This window comes from Abramis brama (genome assembly GCF_963993115.1).
Source record: "Abramis brama genome assembly, chromosome: 19".
Lineage (NCBI taxonomy): Eukaryota > Metazoa > Chordata > Actinopteri > Cypriniformes > Leuciscidae > Abramis > Abramis brama.
This window is the reverse complement of record NC_139981.1, coordinates 34820917-34844144: the sequence shown is the minus strand read 5'-3', so window position 1 is coordinate 34844144 and position 23228 is coordinate 34820917. Positions and strand designations below refer to the sequence as shown.

At 40.2% G+C, this 23228-nt stretch overlaps 1 protein-coding gene across 1 annotated transcript in view; it reads right to left on the bottom strand.

Annotated features, from left to right (window-relative positions):
* Window positions 1-3001: 3001 nt before the first annotated feature.
* The window catches only part of LOC311069901 (inactive phospholipase D5), a 36422-nt gene continuing 16195 nt past the window's right edge, over window positions 3002-23228 (bottom strand). The window contains exons 2-10 of the mRNA XM_084093456.1: window positions 22015-22151; window positions 9651-9828; window positions 9370-9478; window positions 8011-8138; window positions 7356-7553; window positions 6108-6244; window positions 5056-5224; window positions 4060-4150; window positions 3002-3984 (exon numbers count right to left, since the gene is read on the bottom strand). Of these exons, the coding sequence (XP_083949582.1) occupies window positions 3776-3984; window positions 4060-4150; window positions 5056-5224; window positions 6108-6244; window positions 7356-7553; window positions 8011-8138; window positions 9370-9478; window positions 9651-9828; window positions 22015-22151 (1356 nt within the window). The 3' untranslated portion in view covers window positions 3002-3775. The remainder of the gene's footprint in view (window positions 3985-4059; window positions 4151-5055; window positions 5225-6107; window positions 6245-7355; window positions 7554-8010; window positions 8139-9369; window positions 9479-9650; window positions 9829-22014; window positions 22152-23228) is intronic.

The following is a 23228-nucleotide window of genomic DNA, read 5'->3' as shown; positions in this document are numbered from 1 at the left end:
GGACTATGCAAATTATACACCATCAAAGTCACAACTTTTTGCACAATTATTAACAACTTTAAAGTTGAACAGATAAATTAATTGTAATCTATAAACATAATATTCTGGAATGTGTCATTCTGAGTTTTTACTTTTGAAGGTGGTAATAATTTTAATTAACACAGTTGACCATAATGGGTGAATATGAAACTATTCACGATATTGTTTTCAGGAGAAGGTGACAAGAAAGTATTTTAATAGCCTATTATTTTCAAGAAATCAACAATGAAAAAATATAAGACAGTCTTTTAGTCACAAAATGTAAAACAATGTAGGTTCATGTTCAAATGTTCAAAACTAGGGCTGTCAGTGTCGACTATTTTAAATAAGTTGACTATTGACTATTTTATTTTAAACTGTTTCACAATTTATAATTAATACAATTTTATACAAACGCTGAGTTTCGGTTAAGTTAGGATGAGATGCGCTCCAGTTCACGTGCAATGCAAGTGACCGCGGGCGTCTCCATATCATGATAATATTGTCTGCTATTTGCTTCTTATTTATTAAATCCAGGCAATTGGTTGATGACAAATTGCTTAAAATTAAGATACAGTTTATACAAAACGAAATTCACTCTAAAGAAAGGCTTCCTAAAAAACAAAACTCTTACTCATCTTACTCATGATGTTCACTTTTCATTATCAACATAGATGGGGGGGGGGGGGGATAACATTATAATATTGTAACAAATATGAAACCAAATGCGCTTATTTAATGGCTACAACATGTCTAAAGACTCTCTATTTGTACAAATTGCTGCACATTCAATTAATTCTGAATTTTGCACACATAAGTTACAACTAAGGCATTTATTTGTGCATAAAACATCTGCAACATTTATCAAGTTCACGGATAATTGTGCCTGCATTTATAAATCATTATGATACTAAAATCATAATAAAGTAGGCTAGCCTACTATATGTACAAAAAATCAGATGTTTAATTACACGTTAAGAATTTTCCTCCCATAGAAAACCATTATAAGAACGCTTAATGTGGCTTAATGCAGATTAGAATGTCCCCTTATTATGTCGAAATAACGACTTATTATGTCTAAATAACAGATATTATATCGAAATAACGACTTATTATGTCTAAATAACAGATATTATATCGAAATAACGACGTATTATGTCGAAATAACGAGATATTATGTCGAAAATAACGACTTATGTCGAAATAACGAGATATGTTGAAATAAGGACTTAATGAAAACATGTTAAAAAACTTTTACACACTAACGTAACAGCCAATATAGTTAGGCTACATCGGTTTTTGAACGGTAAGATTTTTTTAAGTCTCTTCTGCTCACCAAGGCTTCATTTATTTGATTCAAAATACAGCAAAAACAATAATATTGTGAAATATTTATTCAATTTAAACTGTTTCACAATTTATAATTTATACAATTTAAACTTTTCTATTTTAATATATTTTAAAATGCAATTTATTTCTGTGCTGGCAAATTTCAGATAGTTGCTGTTGTTTTGAACTTTCTATTAATCAAATAATCGTAAAAACAAAATTGTACACAATTGTTTTTAACATTGATAATAATCATAAATGTTTCTTGAGCATAAAATCATCATATTACAATGATTCCTGAAGGATCATGTGACATTAAAGACTGGAGTAATGATGCTGAAAATTCAGCTTTGATCGCAGGAATAAATGACATTTTAAAATATATTCAAATAGAAAACAGTTATTTTAAGTTGTATAAATAGCCTATTTCACAATATTACTGTTTAAAATATCTTACTGTTCAAAAACTTTTGACTGTAGCCTAGTGTATAAAACATTGAATAAACTTAGTTATTAAGCACCAGTGACCCTTTTTGAGAAATGAGTTTACTAATTACTGTAAAAGCAATAGCCTAAAACAAGTACATCTACTAATGCAAACTTTGAAATGTTTTAAAGGCGAAATACAGAGGGACGACGTGTGTATCAGGCGTCTTATTAGGCGACGTACCAAGTTCAGACGTCATGATTTTTTAAAACATTTCTCAAATACGCCGTCGCCACGTCGCCGTCAGTTACATTCCTACTGAGACGTCGCCGTAACGTCACCGCCGGTCTGTCGTCTGCCGTCTCTATTAATCCCATTCAAAAATAGACACGGACTGACGGCGACGGAAGGGTAGACTGCTCCTTCTCCTTCTTCAGGGTAGTCTTAGAAAAGGCATTATCTACTCGCCATACGAGTAAAGTACAGAGTCTCTAATAAAATATGATTCCAGTACATGTAAAAGTGACCCCCCCCCCCCCCCCCCCTTTTGTTGTTGTTGTGTTAAAGTACAAATGTACTTTCTTGCTTTTTCATGTACTTTATTATTACTAATTGATCAGCCATGTTTATTTGTTTTGCAATTGTAACCTACCACATCCTACAATAAGGAAGGTCAGTGGATTAAGACTATGAATATGTAGTATGTATGTTTTATGGTATTAGAAAAACATAGTACCAAAACATTATACTAAATATATTAAAAAGTGCCACCACAACCTGGCACTGCTCAACATTTGCACTTTTTAAAGGCATGTTTATGTCTCGATTCAGTGTTCGTCACGTGTGTTATTCACCTACTACTCGTCACGCATGATCCAGGGGGCGGGGCTACAGTGATGACGATGTAGAAGGGGGCGTTGATCTTCTGCGGAGGCGGGCTTTCAGAACCAGTCGTTCTCTGAGCTTGCTTTCAATAAAACCTGTTTTTGGACTAACTGTGAAGTTCTGAGTTCTGAAACTTACAGGATATTCTTGTAGTATGATGACCTCTTACATGTCTAAAGATCAAGGAAAACTTTCTCAATTCATGACCCCTTTAAAACAGTTATGGTTGTGAAGCATCTAATGTGCATCAGACACTGTTGTAAATATCATAACACATTTATAACTTGAATATATTTATTTATATATTTATATAACTTATAAATAAATAAAAAATGCATTTTTAATAATTCAAATCATATTTCCTTTTATTATTTCTAACACAAAATATAAAGAAAATACATGTTCACTGAAGGACAGTCCTGATGTTTTTAAAATACAAAGTACAAATAAATCAACAGCTTATTTACCAGCATATATTTCAACATGCATTCAATCAACATGCATGTGAAAATTAGAATAAAGCTCAGATAATATTTGACTTTAAATGTATCGTACTCTAAAACAGCTAAAAAAAATTAAATATGAAAATCTGTAGAAAGATCTTGTAAACCTGTATTTAAAAATGTAATAATGTCAAATACAGTGCTTGATAATGCATAGTAGAGTTTGTATGTTTCAAAGAGAGTCAGACTGATAAAACATTGTTTAATAGTTAAAGGTAGAAACAATTTTTTAGGTTAAAAGTCTCAGTGCAACACTTACGCAGAGGCAAACATCTCAAAGCAAAGGCCCTGTTTCCACGTGGCATTAAGATGTTTGTGTGTGTGTGTGTGTGTCTTTCACAAGAACCTTCCCTTTCATTTCCTCACTCCATTCATCACTCCCTCGGGAGAACACGGCAGACCCGCGTCGAGTCACGGAGGACGGAGATAGCAGCTGTGAGTCTGATCGCATCGCTAACATCGGTGGAGAGAATGGGCAAACAGTAGCAAGCACATATTACCGTACAAAACATGATCAGACAGCATGAATGCCTTGCTCTGCTGAATGCTGTTTGAACTCAAAGTGCAAAAGAAACAGCCGATATGCAGTGACGAGTTTATGGTGTGTGTGTGTTCAGACGCTGGTGTTGTCTTTGAGTGTGTGTGTGCTGCATACTGGGATCTGGTCTGGATCCAGGGCTTTACTGTAGTGGGAATGCCAGTCTCGCTCAAACACAGCTTTCATCCGCTCCACCACAGTGATGTTCTCGGTGAGAGGCTGCCGGATCACCACACCGACACCGGCGCTGAAGCCGATCTCCTTCCCCACCCAGTTTAAGTTCCCTAGGGCGCAGAAACATGCTTTAGGAGAAGAAGCCTTAAACACCGTCCCCTGTTTATCAGTGAACATGTTCTCACCGAGATACACGGAGCTGTCGGTCACCATGAACCTGCTGCGGTTGATTCTGGAGAGACGTCCATCGCTCTGCTCTCGGGGAATGAAGAACTTCTGCGAGAACAACAATACAGTTCACGGTGTAGAAAATTATTGTGAGTTTAACGGTAAAAGACTGTAAAAATGCTACGGTGAAAAACTGTTAATTGGTTAACAGAAAGTTTCCGTACTATATACGGTGAATAACTGACAGATCTAACAGTGAATTTAATGTCATCTTACAGTACAATACCGTTAAATTTACAGTTTACAGTCAGAAAAAACGTAAATTGACATTCCCACAATTCCCTGCGTGACACTTCACATTTGATGTATTTTTGTTGAAATAACTAAGTTTCTTAATCGTTTTTTTCTAATCAGTTATGCACATTAGGGTTTATGTTACATTTGATGTTGTTAAATTAATGTTTATTGCATTTTTAAATGTCATGTGTGTTACCGTGATGGTGTTTAGTGTGTGTGTGTGTGTGTGTGTGTGTGTGTGTGACACTGTGCAGCTTCTGTATATTAGCATTAACTCTCTTGTGGAAAAGCTGTTTGTGATGAGCTTTGGTTCATCATGTGACTCTCATCTCTACTGTGATTGGTGGTTGACAGTGTATTACAATGGTACAAAACAGATATTAAAATAGGTTGGTAAATTAACATCATTTCAGATGATGAAATATGTTTATTTACTGTAAATTTAAGTTAAGTCTGTAAAACCTAAAATGTTGCTACCATATTTTTAACGGTAAATTTCTTGCAACCACAGCGGCCATTTTTTTTACTGTATTGTTTTAAAAGTGTGCACGTGTATTCAGAACTTCTTTGGTTCATGAATGAATCAGCATTTTGAATGAATGAATGACAGCCACTTGTCGCCACCTACTGGCATGATGATGAATGAGTCTTGCTTCTTCTTTCATAATAAACTTTGCCATGTGACTGTGTTAACTGTGCTGAACACACACACTCACCGCCTCCAGTGAGCATCTGAGCGACTCCACACACAGCGCTTTCAGAGACCACAGAAAGTTGCGCGTCAGCGGCCCGGTCTCGTCCCCGCAGCTGATCAGCACTCGCACCTGCAGCTCTCCCTTCAGAACCAGGGCTTCTCGGAGCATGTTGTCGATCTGTGACCAGTACCTGTGACGAACACAGAGCAAACATGAACAGAACCGGTATAAATGAAGCTCGATCACATTAGAACTGCTGCATGGTAAAGTTCAACATGATCCTGGAACAACATTCCAATCGACCAATCAGATTTGAGAGGCAAGTTTACAGTTTATGTCAAGTTCAGTCTTACAGCCAGGGTTAGGTGCTTCTACATCAGTGTGATTCCCCTATTATTCCCTCTGATTTTAGGGATAAGTTATGGTTAGGGTTAGGGTTAGGGATAGGGATAAGGTTAGGACTAAATTTTCAGACAGGAATATTGTTCCAGGAACATGTCTTTTGCCAGCGTCACAATCTCTTTTGAGGGCTCTTATAAGTGTGTAATGAACATATCTGGTCTTTGATGTCAAGCAAACATTTAAAAAATGTTAAATGTAAGTCCAACTAAAACATTTCAGAAAAAGAACAATGTAAAAATAATATTTTTGTGCCAATGTTTTGAGAACATTATTAAAGACCAGATAACGTTGAGCGAATGTTACTGGAAGAACGTTTGTTTATAACCGTGACAGAACGTTCCCTGTTAGCCGGAATGGTTGTGCTGTGACTAGCTCATCTGATGGGAATATTCCAGCCATGTATTCTGACAGTATCCATTTCTTTGCAAGTGTCATATAAATCACTGATTTAGTCAAACCAAAATGTATTCAGACTCCTTCAACATTTCTCACATTATCAGTTTATCCGCTATAGTTTAGAAAATGGTAATAAAATGTGACAAGAACTCAGTTGATATTTGACTGGTATTGATATTTCACACACTAGTGAGAAAAAATATGTTTGATAATGTTTGGTTTGACTGTATATTATAGCAGATATTATTGGTCAGCCATTGTTTAACTGGACTCACTTGGGTTTGCTGCGGTTGAGCATTGGTAAATAGTCGGGTATGGAGATGTAGATAAATGTCTTGGCCTCCTGAATGACGCTTTTAATGGCCTCGATGTCTTTCATCCGTTTTTTTGGGCAGAAAACATCTGGAGAACTCTAGCACAACAAACGATGGGGAAAAATCCATAAATGGAATCATGTTTTGCAGCTTTCTCCTCTCTCACTTTCACTGGCGTAACCCAGTGTAGGACTTTATTCAGTCCTAATATTTGCAGTTTATTTACATACAGTGAGGTTAGAAAAATATGCACAGGAAAACTATGATCAACACCAGGCTAAAGCTCAAGGAAGAATCGCCACCAAACATGCATTACACGAGTCCCCCTGTAGTCAATCATTTTATCCCTTAAAACTCATCTTTAATCACCAAAATTACATATTTAAATGTTTTTTTCCATGAAAAAAATGTCTTCATGCCTTATAATATCTTGAATGTAACTCGACACCCTTGCCTCATTTAGTATGTACGGTTCTATGAATATGCAAATGAGCCCCGCCTCCACTCACTCACTCAGCTCAGAGATCCACTGGTTGACGATCACACGTTGATCTGATTGGTTACAAGGTAGTTTGTGACGTCAGAAACACCAGCGATTTCAAAGCGTGTTTTTGAGACTGTCTTTGGTTCACTGCAGTTTTAAGGAGAAAATACTCAGCAATTGAGTCGACTTATGAATTTACACATGGTTTGTCTTAAAGCAGATTAAAAACACCACATAGACACATAAACAATATTAAAAGCTGGATTTTCACCACAGGGGGACTTTAACTCTCATGTGGCGTTCTTATTCACAGTGTGTTCAGTGCATGACCCCGAGAGAGGCAATACTTCATCATTCTCTCCTCTGATATATATCACACGTCACAGTAAGAGTGAAGCTGGAAGCCTGACTGATTGTGGCCATCATGTTGATGAAAAAACGCTTCTTGTTCATTTTCTGTGAGGACTTCATTGATTGAACAGGATATTAGGCAAGGGAGACCTTTATCTGTAAATCTGAAATAGCAAATCTCTCTTTCATAAATGGCGCAGAAAACAACCCTCATTAATCTTGCTTATCTAACCCGCTCTAGACTGTAGTGCGCCTGCACTAACAAACAAATAAAGCATCATTACAGTGAAGCAAATCAAATGAAGGATCATTTCCGTGTACTGGGATTTTTCTGGCTCGCACTAGAAATGAAAAACACCTCTCACTCGACTCACAGAAATGTATGCTTCTGCTTTAGTGTCGTTCAGCCTCAGCTTCAGGACCTCGTCTTTGTTGTACAGTGCGGTCAGTCTCTTTGACCATATTGACGGCAGAAAGTCTTTATATTGCAGTTGCCAGTAAAGGCTGAATATCCGGTGCAGGTCCAACACCAGACAGCTGCAGTCGTGAATGATGATGCCAAACTCCTTCATCTGTAGAAATAACACGTCACCTCACTCTCCAGACCAAACACGAGGAAGAACATGCCGTCACACACATTACATTACAATAACCAAATGGACTAAATAAACTTAGTAAAGCAACATGTAGAAGTGGAGTGAATTCAAAAAATTTACAGTACAATACTTGCAATGTTTAATGTAACAGAAATGCATTATTGCTATTTGTTATTCATCCCACCCTCATCAGGGACAGAGCTTTACAGTTTCTGGTGCGTAATGCCACAGATCTTCAAAACAGGGTTATGTTCCAAGTACAGCACAATGTCGTTCTCAACCATATTCAACATCAAAACAAAAGCCTTATTCAGGCTTTTACTGTAACATATTATTATTTAAGTTTACATTGTTTTAATATCCAGACTATTGCCATCCAGGTAAACACAGGGACATTTATAGCTTTGCACGTGAGTATAGAGCTCTTCTTTACCGTAGAGAGCGATCTCCAGTCCATGCCGGCACTGCCGATGTACATGTGCGTCCGGTCCACCAGCCAGAAGGAGGAGTTCAGCCGACCTCTACTGAGGGCCGTCATGTTCAGGTAATGCACGTCTGCACCTGATTGGCCAATGAACAAACAGTCACTCTGTTGAATAACCAATGGCAAGCTTTCTCAATATTTTTCACACAAGGTGCTCAAGTGATAAAAGTACTGGGCGCCAAGTGTGACAAAATACAGACTATTTCATGACAAGACGCAGTTATACTTTAATGATTTTCACTTTTTTTCCCCATTCTAAACCCAAAACTGACTTATATGAAATACATTTTAGTGTTTTTATTTTATTTATTACTGGATAAGCCCAACAGACTCAATAATCACATACAGGGTTTGAAATTAACTTTTTCACTCACCGGCCAATTTGGCTACTAAATTTTTAAGTTACCAGACAAGAAATTGACTAAGCAATACAAAATGGAGAAAAAGATAGAGGAAATATTGGGTCCATCCAATCCTGAGATTGCGTAGAGAGGAAGGAGAGTTCAGGATGTCAGAGGCTCAGTTTGATGAGTCTTTATATTCCGCACTTTGTTTGTCATACGGTGGTTTGTGATGACGAAGTGGATCACCATGTCAGATGCCATTCTGGATTTTCGCGTTCGCTTGTACGGTGGCTCTGAATTGTCAAAACACCTCTCAAAATGCTTGAGCTACGGATGCGAAAAACGCAGAGAATCTAACCAGATCCGAATTCTTTTATTTTTGAAACGCACGGAAATTTCTGACGAGAATTTCTGACTCAGTGTGCAAGGACCTTAAGATTCCAGTTCAGAAGTTTTTTATTTGTCTCAAGTTTTCTATGAAGTCTCCAGAGCCAAAACCTCCAGTGTCCCCTATAATACCATCTGTCTCCTATGACCCCCAGTTATCTTTACCCAGTCAAGTACTTCTCCCAAGCCTCCAGTAGTCCCAGTTCCCAGAGTATCCAGTGGTCCTTCCTAGGGTTTCGAAGCCTATTGTTGCACTTGTCTACTTTGAGTAGATGAGGGCCAGGAGAATCTGAGCAGGACAAAGCTCACGGAAGGTCCACTGGGAACTGTGAGATGTGGAAAAACCGGGAGTGCTCTTAAAAACAGTAGGCACTCACTTTTGGTGCTCTAATAAATTTCTCTTGGTTATGTAATTTGGACTTGTTTGCGGGTTTAATGATTATAGAGTGTTTCCTATTCATGTAGAGTTATTAATGAATTCCTGCGCCTTTGCTTCTTTACACTTGGGTCCAAACACAGAGAGTCTTAAAAGATGGTTTTGCTAGACAGTGGATGTCAAATAACTTCATCTACTCACCACTCCGAGTGAGTGCCTTGAGCTCTGAGGAATCGGTTAGTCCGCTGGCCACCCTCAAACTGACCGACCGAGACCGCAAACCCATCAGCTTATGGAGTAAGATCTGACCCTGAGGACGACAGAAGGCACAGGTCTCTCCCTAATCCAACCCTCTTTAGGAGAAACTCTCTGGAATACACTCAACGTTCTACATTCAGTCATTGTACAGTTATCTGCATAACCAGGAAAGTTCCCAGACGTAATCAGTGAACATGTTGAAACTGCAGTATGTTGGCTGTCACCTGTTTGGCCTGAGGAAGACTTGATCCGGACTTGGTCGAGTTCAGTGCCCACCATGGAGACACAATCTCAACAGATCGCCGCGCTTTATCCAGCAGCTCGTGAAGACCGGCGGCCAGTGAAACTGTGTCCTTATATGGAATAGACAGATCTTCTGGAATGTTCTCCACAAGCACAGCACTGTGAACACAAGAGGATCGACATTCAACTGAAGGCATATTTTAGCACTGCATAACTTTCCCTCTAGTTATGAGGTGTAACCATTTACCCAGGTGTGGAGATTAGCAACAATAAATGCTAGTATTTGTCAGATGTGTTTGTTATTTTATTTTGCACAGGGTTATGTGGGTGTGAGCTATACTCTCTGCTTGTTAAGTTGTGATAATACTGTGTCCGGGTCTAAGCCTCCACTTTGTTTCAAGAATACTATTTCAACAGCCATATGAATCAGTGTGTGGCCAACTTAATAGGAACATGTTTTTTTTCGGTAGCAATATAGGTGTATATGCTTATTTGCTTTTGGGATCTGAAGGGGTGTTTGGACACGGAAACGGTGAGACTTAACAACCAGGTGTGGATAAATGATTGCCACTATGTGTACAAAATTGAATTCAAACTCCTGCTAGATTGACTAGAAAGTCAGATGTTTATTTATCATCCTGACAGTGATTCAGCACATTAAATCTTTATCTGGCTACAACAGACAGAATCAGATCACACAGACATGGAATACACAGATCAATGAGAAACAAAACACCTTGATGACAAGACACAGTAGGCCTACAAACACAACAGAGGTCGGCATTTACTGTAAACTAATGGGAATAAATGCAATAATACAGTAATAGGGTGAACACTGATAATGAACACACTCATACATACATAACTGTATGTATTATGGTGGCTTGCCAGCACTGCCTTAAGCAAGTGTCCTGGTCACGTGGGCCTGAGAAGCGAAGGAATCAGTGGCATCATTCCCTATTTGGCAAAATCCGGTGGGAGATCCTGGGAAAGGTGGAGCCCCTGTAAAGTCAGCATGTTCTCCTAAATGACACTAATGCCTCGGTTTTATTGTCTCTAAATTAAAATCTGATTTGAGTAAAACACAATGGTTACATGAAACATGTTATAGTCATAAAGTGGTGCAGTGTGAATTTGTTTAGCAAAAGTTCAGATTACCCTCCATAATGAAAACAACATTATATAAAACTCATGATCGTGGCTATCCCATCCTTAATTTTACACTTTATCTTTCCAAACTGCAGAATAATTGCAGAGAATAGATGCTAAAACAGAATAAACAGAATTCTCTAGAGAGTTGTGGTAGTCTAGTGGTTAAGTATGTTGGCTGTTCAAGGTCCCAGACTGACTTCGGGAAATGAGATTTACTGCGATCCCAGTTGTGCATTACCACATCACTCCAACACTTAAAGCATCATTAGTGGCCCCAGAGGGACTTAACTTCTGTCTTATTCTGAAAGTGTCCTCAGATGAGAAGAAGCCTCTGCTAATGTCTTTTCTGCTGCTAAACCCTGTAGATTTGATCAACATTCCTATCCTGTTACAGGGCCTGCATATTGAGTCTGTGTAATAGAATATCTTAAAAGGTCACATGACCCACACTCAGTCCAGCACTAAATAGTTCAAAATCAATACTCTCTCTAAATCATATCTTTACAAACCCTTATAATCAAGACCATACAATTGAAGAAGGATTATGTGCCGTGAGTATACAGCTAACAGTCTCAGGCTTTTTTTTTTTAAATACATCAACTACAAAAATTCTATTAATATTATTTTTGATGGCGGGTGAGTTGTGACATGTGTCTTGAGTGTACACTGCCTTGGCCAGGGCTGTACAGTGCGACATATATGACCTATGAAAAGATTGGTCTGTGCAATGAATAAATGTACCACAGTAGCACACGTGCGATACAGTTTTGTAAACTCTGTTACTTGTGTTTGTTTTCAGACTTGATAACAGTGGTTCTTGTGCTTATGCGATATCACGATTTTTGATCATGGACGATTTAATGTCTCCACGATCTGCTTTTGAAGAAATATGGTAGCCTAGTATCGCGCTACAGCGCACATTCTATCAGCTGCAGTTCTGGCGCCTCAGTCCCAATACTGTAAAACTCGACATCACATGTTAATGCAGCGGTCGAGTTACACTCACAGGACATTGCACTTATTCGCAATCACAAAAGTTGATTATTATATATGCTCGATTATTATATAAGCTTTGTCGGGTAAACATTTCATTGGCGTTCTGTTCTGACATGATGCACTTTTTCTGAAGCGCGCGCACTGTCAAACAGCGCCAAACTGGACTTTATCTTTCGCGTCTGATTGTGCTGATACTGCCAAATACACATGAGGTTTACATAAACACAGTTGGCTATGTCTAAAGTGAAGGAAAATTGAGAGAAAATCGGATTCGAGTTAACTGATGTCTGTTTGTAAATGCGTGCAGGTCTTAAAGTGACAGCTCCTAGCAAACATGCTCTCGCTTGTCCTTAAAGGGATAGTTCACCCCAAATAATTTGTCATGATTTAGTTTTAGTCCACACGGACACAGGTATTTTTATAACCAGAGTTTTAACTCCTGCGTTTAAAAAAAAATCCCGTCCACACATGCTCGGTTTAAAAGAAATCTCCGTCTACATGAAAACGCAAAAACACGCTATCAAGCGCTGTCAAGAGCATGCTGTAACGGTCACCAGCTGGAGTGCCCTTGAGAGCCACTAGAGGGCACTCCACATCAGACTCTCACGTTCACTCACATACTACATTTCCCATAACTCACTTCCCGGACTCATCATCACTGATTGCATTCACCTGTGTCTCATCACCCTGTTAGTCTCAGCCTATTTATACCATGTTCACTCATTCACTCACTGCGAAGTTTTGTTTAGTGTCACACTGCAACTCTGAGCGTTTTTCCTGGTTTTCTTGTTTCTTGGTTTTCGGATTTCTTGCCTGTTCCTTGGATTACTCTCTTGCCTCTGACCCCTGCCTGTCTTGTTTTGTTTTTGTTTGTTTGTTTGGACTGCCTACCTGTGTTTTGACCCACTGCCTGTTTATTGGATTACGTGTCTGGATTGCCTCTTAATAAAGCTGCATTTGGATCTTACCTTTGAGTCTCGGAGCAGATCGTGACACATGCCACACCAGCAGGCGGCGATATAACCATAATCGTAATGCCACGTTGGCCAATCAGAAGCCTAACACACTCTGACGTCGCAAGGCAAAAACCCCGGTTTTACTGTCTACATGACAACAGTGCAACCGGCGTTTCTGAAAATCCTCACTGCGTTTCCATGTGGACGAACGGCCGAACCGCGTAAAAAAAGTCAAGGTTATAAAAATACCCGTGTCCGTGTGGACAAGGCCTTACTCACTCTCATATTGTTCCAAGCCTGTATTAATTTCTTTCTTGTGCTTAACTCAAAAGAAGATATTTTGAAGAATGTGGGTATTAACGGTTGCTGGTCCCCAATGACTTCCATAGTACGAAGAAAAATATACTTTTAGAAGTCATTGAGGACCAGCAACTGCTTGGTTACCCGCATTCTTCAAAAACTTTTATGTTCAGGTTTAAAACAACTTGAGAATGAGTAAATTAAAGAATTTTCATTTTTAGGTGATCACTCACTACTCTTGACTGAAGAACTTTAATACAGTAGCTTTAATGAGAATCAATTTATAATTTATACAGTGAAGTGTATATAGCGTTTTATTTTTATAATTGTTCATTATATTTCTTTCTTGAATGCTACTGTTAAATACATCTGTAGCTGAAAAAAAATAAAGCACTGTTTATTTCATTTGTATACTATGTTGTGTATCTTTCTTCTTATTTTTAAAATGTTTTTAAAATATAATGACAAAGATTTTTATCTTCACCCACTTTGGCCTAAATGTCTGCCATTCTTGTTTATTATATATTTTGTAACCTTGTAAGGCTTTGTTTTTAAAATAGGAAAATTAGTTTTGCTGTCTTGCTCAGTCACTTGCAAAATAGTAAAACCAACATGAAAAAGAATCATGATAAAATCATGAATTGTGATTTTCCTGAAAACAATCACGATACGATATTTTTGCCATATTGCCCACCCCTCTACTTGTTCTACAACTGTTTGGCCTGTGCTACAAAACTCTCATCCACTGTAGCACCAGTGCCATGTGCAAAAAAAAGTGAACGTACAGCCCTGTTGGCAGTTGATATACGCAACTTTCGCAGTGTTGGGATTGTCCAGACCAGCACGTGCTTGCCCTGAAGCGGCCGAAACCAGCGCAGGGTGAGCAGCACTGCAAACAATTCAAGGCAGCTGATGTGCCACTGCAGTCGAGGTCCCGTCCAGGGCCCAAGGCTGCATGCCCTTTGCATACAGCGCCCCAACCCATTCTGGAGGCATCTGTTGTAACAACAACATGTAGCCAGTGCTGAAGCGGTCTCATACGCATCAACCCGAGCGGTGTGACCAGGGAGCCTTGCTTCAGGGGAAATGCTGTTTTCCCCTGAACGTATTCAGGCAGTTTAGCACTGACTGTGCACGCTTCATCATGTTGACAGAGTCCTACTCCATACCGAGAAAAGAGATGCTCTGCACAGGGGAGAGCTTGATCTTTTCCCAGTTGACCCAAAGCCCTAGATGGCTGAGGTTCATGAGCACCAGGTCCTTGTGTCCGCACAACAGATCTTGAGATTGAGATAGTTTAGAATGTGAATGCAAGGGCAGTCTCCGTGACTTTGGGAAAGCAGTAGGGAGACAGGGACAGCCCAAAGGGGAGGACCTTGTACTGGTGTGCCTGACCCTCAAAGCAAACCAAAGAAACGGTCTGTGTCAAGGAAGAACTGAGATGTGGAAATACACATCCTTCAGGTCGATTACTGCGAACCAACCTTGAGGATGAATGCACGTGAAGATGTGTTTCTGCATAAGCATCTTAAACGGGAGCTTGTGAAGAGCCCAGTTTAAGACTAGCCGATCCAAGATTGTCCGTAACCCACTGCCTTTCTAGAGTTTAATAAAGTAAGGGCTGTAAAACCCTGTCTTCATTTTGGCTGGAGGGACAGGCTCTACCGCCAGCAGGACCGCAATTCCGCAATCTTTGCCTGCGACTGAGGTACAGAGGACGCCGCTGAACCTGGGAAGATGCCTGGTGAACTGAATCACGTAGCCGAGTCTGATTGTCACCAAGAGCCATCGGGATGGGCTGGGAAGTGCTAGCCAGGCTCCATGGTAGCAGTGCCAAGGGGACAACCAACATACCTGCGGAGGGGCAGCGAGGAGGAGCGCTGGCACCTAACCCAGAAGCGTAGTATCCGTAAGTAGAGGCAGTGAGTGTGGTGGACACTTACCTGGCTCCAAGGATCCCGCGAGGGGAGGGCCAGAGACACATGAGGAGGCAAAGCGTCCTCAAACTGCGACCTCTTGGCTTGTGGCGAATGTAGAAGGGGGGACTGTGGAGGAGGAAGCATAGCGTCGTTCACTGTCAGACTGCGCCCTGTATGGCCCACAGATTACGGAAACTGCTCTTTTATTGAAAATGTGGGTATCGGAACAGAAAGAAGATTCAAAGAAGAAACAGAAGATTCTCCACCCGGCCCTTCTCACTCAGGGGGAAGGAGCGGTGCGTTCACCTCCCCCTGGTCCAGAGCAGCTCCTTCATCTCTGGGCCACCCATATCAGGGCCGCTTCGATGGACGTTTGGAGGGTGTAGCGGCCTGAAGGTCAGGCTGTGTCGCCTTCCTGCAGGAGCCCATTTACCAGTCGGCATAATGTTGTAGTGACTGACAGATGGGGAACACTACATTATTTTGTAATTGGTAGACATCAACCATCGGATCTATTCCAACACATTTTTAAAAATAAATTCCCATTAAAGTCTTTGTAATATATGGGATGGAGAGCCAGAGGTGAATTATGCAGGTATTATCAAAAGTGATTTACAGGTGAGGAACACCAGTGATTTGCAGTTCACAATGACAAGTTTCAAGTTTGGATTAGATTAGTACTATACTATTTTAAGAATATTTTTTTTCTTCTTTCCCAGTTGCAGTCCTTTTGAAATTTCAGAAGAATTATGTGAATTTGCCGACAACAGCGCAGTTTCTTGAGTAAAGCTGTCTTGACTTGACAGTCTTTGATGTTGTTCTTCAGTCTCTCTTTCCTGATGTTTATGTTGAACTGTGCATCTTTCTAAATTGCAAGAGGAAAAATTCATTTTCTAAACTGAGACATATTAAAAGCCAACTTGAAACAAAAACGACACAGAGGCATATTCCCTGAGCAAGGTGACAACAGAATCAGATTTAAAGAGAATGCTGGACTTCAATGACATTTTGGATGATCTTGATAAGTGAAAGTGAAAAAATTATTTTATTTAAAATAAGTTTTCAGATCACAGATTTTCAGGAAATAGGGGGATGGATCCGGTGTTGTGCCGAATTCTGTGACCCTAGTAGGCACTGTACTGAGCTTTTCCAACCTTTTCCTAATTCTAATCCTAATCCTAACCCTACCGTTACTACAGCACATACTAGTGTCACATAATTCACTGGGTACCGGAATTTGGCACTACACCGGCAAGTTCACACTTACAAATAATCAGTAAAAGAAGAATGCGTGAGCCCGAGAGAACTCCGAGCTCTGTATTTTGGCCCAAACTCAGAGAATTCCCTCTGTATCCCTGGCTGTGATAGGAACCAGCTAAGAGTGAGGAGTCGGGGTGATGGAGAAATGCTGGAAACTGTCAAGGAACATAGGTGAGTCAGCTGTGTGTATATAGGCCTCTTCTTGTGCTGATTGGATAGATAATTTGAAAGAGTTCCTCCTGAACTTTGTTTATAAAACATCATTTCACGAGTTCACACTCAAAGCAGATTTAAATTTACCTGCGGGAGAAGAGGAGATAACACTGCTGTGGCAGTTAAAGCAAGTTGGATGGAGAAATAGGGTTCCTGCGGGAGCGGAGAAGATTACATTGGCAATGGGAGTTGTCTACGAAGAGTGGGTGGGAAGGGGATTTAGCCTGTGAGCTTCTAAAATGTAAGAAGGCTAAAAGGGATTGGTACGGCTGAATTGGTGATGGGAGACTGAAAATGTAAATGAAATGGCCTTTTTTCATTTGGTCTGTCTTTATTTGTTTAATGAAGTAAGAGATGGTTTTGCCATCTAGCACTGATAAATCTGTAATTGTGGGGTGGATTTTTGGGTTGATGCTGGACGTGATGGTGAGTACTGAGCATCCGAGAAAACTGAAAAAAGCCAATATAATCATTACATCGGGTGTGCGAGTGGTATTGATGGAGTTGTAGTCTAGGTGTCATGATTCATGGATTCATTGACTCGCCCTCGCTATGTGAGGGCGTGTTGTATGAATGGGCGCGGCTCATCAGCACGGTTCGTTATCGCTGATGAGCTGATCAGCGCCAGCTGTTCTGAATGAGAATGTCCTATATATTGTTTGTCACCTCGTCTTGTCTTTGTCAGATGGTTGTGGAGGTTCACGGGCTCAGCTCACAGTCTTTTCCCCTCGCTCCAGTTCCTGTGTTCCTGTTCTGTGATTCATCCGCCTGTTCTGAGGATCGGACGCGAGTTCCTGTGTTCCTGTTCTGTGATTCATCTGCCTGTTCTGAGGATCGTTTGCGGATCGTCCGTTTGCTGTCTGCCCACTGAGTCCTGCGTTGCCAAGCCTGTTATTCTGCTATCTGTCTGCCATCTGAACCTGCACGACCGCTATACTTTTGTGTTAAATAACACCAGTATTCACTTGCTATTGAATCCTTGACTGTTCCTTTTGAGCCATGACACTAGGTGGAGAGTCGATATACATTTGGGGAATATGTGTAGAGTTATGGGTTTTCTGGCATCTCAGCGGGTGGGTTAGGTTCTTTGGATGCCTTTGATAAGAGGGGATGTTTGTGAATTGGTTATTTCGGAAGAGGGTGAACCAAAAATAAGTTTATGAAAAAAATTAGATTCTGCTTACTTTACCCTTAATGGAGACAGCTTGGAGGTTTTAATGATGTTTAGATGAGTTACAAATGAGGAAATAATGAGAAGAGAAAAATGGTGGAAAAAACAGGCTTTATGTGAGGTGAAAGGACATCTATAAGCAGTCAAGTTAGTTTGTAAGGTTCTAGGAGAGACAGCTTGAAGAATGTAGTTGAGCGAGGTGTCAAGAAGGGGTTTCAATGGGTGGTTTAGGGGAATTTCAGCTCTGGATAATGAGGTACTGGGGTTGGGTCCGACTCTGGTGCCAGCAGCCTGAATTGCGAGAGAGTAAGCTATTTGATTTTTGGCCCCGGGAACGTGTTTGGCAGTTATTAAGGATGCTCCAATCAGGATTTTTGGAGCCGATCACCAATCGTCGATCACAGGAAGCAGTATCTGCCGATATGATCACCTATACCGATCTATCTGAAGCCTTCTTTTTATCATGTAGAATAATTTATAGGGATGCTCCAATCAGGATTTTTATAGACATTCATTCAGGGCCTGAATTTCATTTTCGAAAAATGGGGGGAATGCCCGCCTTAGGTGAGAGAGATAAGGCTGTTTCTGCTTGTGAACAGGGAATTGTACGGGGCTGAGAGATTATTAAGTGTTTTTTTTACCTGAAAATTGTCTGGTAGCCTCTCCAATGTTACGTGGACAGCACATTTTGCTGAGAACAGCTTGTGGTAAGTATGAAAGTGGTATCCTCCGTAAGATAATGCAAGCTCTGCAATTATTGCGAGATAATCAATCAGCTGTCATCTCCTATGGGGAAATGCGGCGCAGATGATTTCGCTATAGCGATTAAAATTCGGAAAAAGAAAGTAATTAAGTAAATTAAAATTTCTGAATTCTTTAAGGTAACTGAAAAGTCACGACAGTCAATTTGGCAGTCTGAAACAGAAGGAGGGAGCAAAAGTAATAGGGAAGATTAATCAATATCCGTACCTGTGAGTATCTGTGCTGTGATGTCGCTGGCGGTTCCAAGGCGGTAGCGTTTGGTGGGATGGCTTCCGCTTTCCAGAGGAGAGAGTGAAATGAGATCTAGCTTGGGGGAGAGTGTTAGGAGGAAGAAAGGCCGGGGCTTGCCGAGGCAGCCTCACGCTTCGGTCGTCCCTTGGATCCTGGGGAGGAACAAGGAGGGTAGAAAAAGGGAAATAGGGCAGGAAAATAAGACGTCTGTGAAGCTGGGCGGAGGGAAGAGGAGAGTGAGTCCTGGAAGTGGTGGAATCTGGGGATAAGCCCAGAGTTGATGAAAGCCTGCTGCCGCGGCCTGATACTCAATGAAGGCCCGGTCTTGCGAGGGAAGGAGACGGTGTTCTTTGTGAACGGGAAGTCGGGGCCCTCCGATTCTTGCTCGCTTTGTTAGCGACCTTGAAGGGTGGAGTGGATTTTGGAGAAGGGAAAGTTGATTGTAGGGAAACAGACAGGTCATATAATTGAGCTTTATTCATTCTCCTAGAGAAATGGACATCAGCGTCGATTAGCGCTTGTCTTAAACTTAGCACTGTCCATTGCAGGGATTGTTGGATGGGCCGAGGCATAGGAGGAAATGCTGGTGGGTGTCTTGCTGGTGGAGGTGAGGGTCTTGGAGTCTTGGAGTTCGGGAAACGGCACGGATGGGCCGACGTCCATGCGGTAGTGCCAGAGACTCAGTTGCAGTGTCCGGCGGAGCGCGAGGAATCCTGGCATCAGTGGAATGTGGTGAAGGATCCTGGGAAAGGAGGGACTCGTCATCAGACGGGAAGAGTTCGATCTCTGACATTGTGACAGATGGGTGGGACCAAATGCTGAAAACTGTCAAGGAACATAGGTGAGTGTATATACTGTAGGCCTCCTCTCGTGCTGATTGGATAGATCATTTGAACGTGTTCCTCTCGAAAATTTGTAAATAAAACATAATTTAGTGGGGCAAGGAAAGGTAACAGAACTTACGCGCATATTTTGAAAATGCACATAAGAAATCCTGGATGGAAACAGACATGCAAATATACTCTCAGAATTAACATAGCTCGACGCAGATTATTATTTTGCATTAGTTCAAATGTGTGTTTTTCACATCCTAATGACGTGCTTTGACCGGTTGTGCATGTAAAACACCATGCCATTATGCATTAAGCCTAACAAAAGGTCTGTCGGCAGTTTATAGTCACAGCCATTTTGCACGCGGGAGCTTGCAGGTGTTTACGGATGAGCATAGCGGCCATTTAACCCCCCGTAACTCATCAGTTCTACTGAGCAGTCCTCACAGCATTTAATAAAACAAGTCCAACAACAGAAATAACCCTCAAATCATTGACTAAACATGGCACAAATCACTTTGTAGCAGCTTTTCTTCCACTTCTTAATGACTGTTTTTATACATTTATCGTTATTATACTTCATTTTCCTGAACATATGTACACAGTTCATAAAACAAATATCTTTCAGTGGTGTATGAGATGGTGGATCCCCCAAAGGTACAGGATCAGATTGCTGAATCCGGGTCCTGCTGGTCAGAGGTGGGTAGTAAGTTAGTTACGAAGTACATTTACTTTGTTACATTTACTCGAGTACTTTTTTGGAAAAATTGTACTTTTAAGAGTAGATTTGAATGTGGGTACTTTTACTTTAACTCAAGTACATTTCTAATGAAAAAATTGTACTTTTACTTTGTTACGTTGGGCGACGTTCCTCTCGTTACTTTATTTTAATGCAATATGTGTTGTTCTGAGTCGATTCTGTTCAAAGACTTCATCAAACAAGTTGGCAGATCTGTCTAAATCGGTTCGCGAATCAGTTTGAATGATCTGTTCAGTTCCTGCACGCACTGAATCGTCTGAAGCGATTTCAATTCACACTCGACTCGGAGTCGTAACAGAAGATTTAAGAACATCAAGAGCGTTGGATGAAGTGGCCGTGGACCTACAGAACAGTCAAGTGAAAGCAAATCTGCAAATGCATCATATTTTTGCCAGCGATGAAGATCTTTATTAGTTGAACATCTTCGTAAGCTGTCTGTGAATGAATGATTCCACAGGACGATATATTCGATTTCATTTCACTCAGGTAACACATTTTACAACCAAACAGATTATTACGCCACGATAGCACTACTAGAAAGTATGACGTTACCTGTTTTTTGGACATATACATTAATTTATACATTAAATAAAGCTACCATTGTTCACAGTTTATGAACACCTACCATCCCGCGGTAGTTTGTGTGTATTGTTGCGCAGTGCCGTGCGAACTCGACTTGAAAACGATGCCTTTGCCTGCCGTAGACACGGTTAACCAGTTTAAACATGCTTGCAGAAATATACATTTGATTATATTTTGGAGAACAGACAGAAGAAGATCCGTCGATGTACTTTTTTTTTTTGTGTGTGTGTTCAGATGTAGCAGTCATGAGCGCGAGCACATGTGAAGAGTTTAACTCTTTCTTCTCTGTGTCAATTACATGCCTTTGAATGCAACACTCTGCAGATTCACTTTATTTCGCCATTGTCCAATAATCCAAATGTAGTTGTATAAGTTACTATTATACAAACCAAAGGACAGGCAATGATTTTCGGGCTATACAGATGGCAGAAATAATGCTTGTCTCTTCTGTTTTTGTTGCAAAGATAGCCTATCTACTTATGATAATAAAAGTCATTTAAATTAAAAAAATCTAAATAATATCATTTTATATATATGACGACTTCAGAGGCAAAAGCCTCCAAGTACCATCTGAAATTTTCTTCTAAAAGAGCATTTCTATCAAGCTTGTATGTTTATGTTCAGTTATTTCACTTAAATGGCAATGAAAAGTACCTATCAATTGTCATTAAAGTGAAATGACTGAACTTAAATATACGCGCTTGATAAAAATGCTTGTTTTTAGAAGAAAATTTCAGATGGCACTCAGAGGCTTTTGCATCATGAAGTCTTATATATATATATATATATATATATATATATATATATATATATATATATATATATATATATATATTAGGCCAATATGATCCGAAGTAACTAGTAACTCGCTACTTGAGTAGTTTTTTCATTGGATACTTTTTTACTCTTACTCAAGTAACTATTAAGATTATTACTTTTACTTTTACTTTGAGTAATTATTTCTATAAGTAATAACTTTTACTTGAGTACAGATTTTGGATACTCTACCCACCTCTGCTGCTGGTTCTGGCACAAATTAAGCAGGCTGTTTTTTTTTTTTTGCCCTTAGCTTTTCCGGGTCAGTTCGTCTACCTCTGGTTGTTTCACCAAGTGTATAGTGTATGCAGATATCAAGTATGGGTCACAAGAAGTTGTAAGCTGGTTGTCAACAAAATTGGATATAGTCAATGTCCGAGGGGTGAGTTTTGCTTACCGGCAGGTTATGCTACAGTTCTTTTCAGTGATGCCGTCCTCGTCATCGCCCCACACATCTACAGCAGAGAATATTAATGCTATCAGGAGAGCACAGCAGCACCCCAGCGCAAAGATCACAATGCATTTGTGCTGAGACTGCAAGAAACAAGAGGAAGAAGCAAAGACACTCATTCAGAGGTAAAGTTTAGACATGAGCAGTTGCTTTGCTGTAGAGACAAACATCAAACCCTGGCCATGTGCAGAAGGAAACAACTCAGTTTATTCATGCTGTACTACAAGCGTAAAAGAGTGGTTAGTGTCCAAAATCTACCAGCTGTTGTGTAGTTATAGTGAAGATGGGAATCATTAGTTAAAGGGTTAGTTTACAATTTCATTCAAAAATGGAATTTGTGTCACTCTCCCCCATGTCGTTCTAAACCCGTAAGACGTTTCATCTTCGGAACACAAACTAAGATATTTTTAATGAAATCCGAGAGGTTTCTGGCCCCGCATAGACAGCAACGTCATTGCAACGGTCCAGAAAGGAAGTAGAGACATTGTTAAAATAGTCCATTTGACTACAGTGGTTCAACATTAATGTTATGAAGTAACGAGAATACTTTTTGTGCGCAAAAAAACAACAACAAAAATAATGGCTTTATTCAACAATTTTTTCTCATCTGCATCAGTCTCCTATGCTGTCTACTTTGTAAATACAGTGCTCATTATTGGCTGCTCCTGCGTCAGCGTCACACGCATGCGTCATGGTGCTCACGTGACCAGCGTCGGCCAATAATGAGCCAGCATTCTGACGTAGAACCTAGAAGCGCTGCACTGTGTTTACTTCGTGATCAGTGTAGGAGACTAATATTGAATAAAGTCATTATTTTAGTTTTTACGCGCAAAAAGTATTCGTACGGGTTTGGAACAACATGAGGCTAAGTAATTGATGACAGAAAATTCAGACTGGGGTGAACTAACCCTTTAACTGGTCATTGCCTACCTCAAATACTGTGAAAAGTTTTAGACATTCATTTTAAAGAAGACCTATACTGCCCTTTTTCAAAGTCTTGATGTTGTTTTTGGGCTCTACTAGAGCAGGTTTTCCTGCTTGAATGTTGATTATTTTCCCCATATTCTCCATTGTTGTAGCTCCTCTCTTCCCAGTCTGTAAGTAGCCGCATTTCAATTACCCTTCAAATTGCGAATTGAAAATATTCCCATTGGAAACAC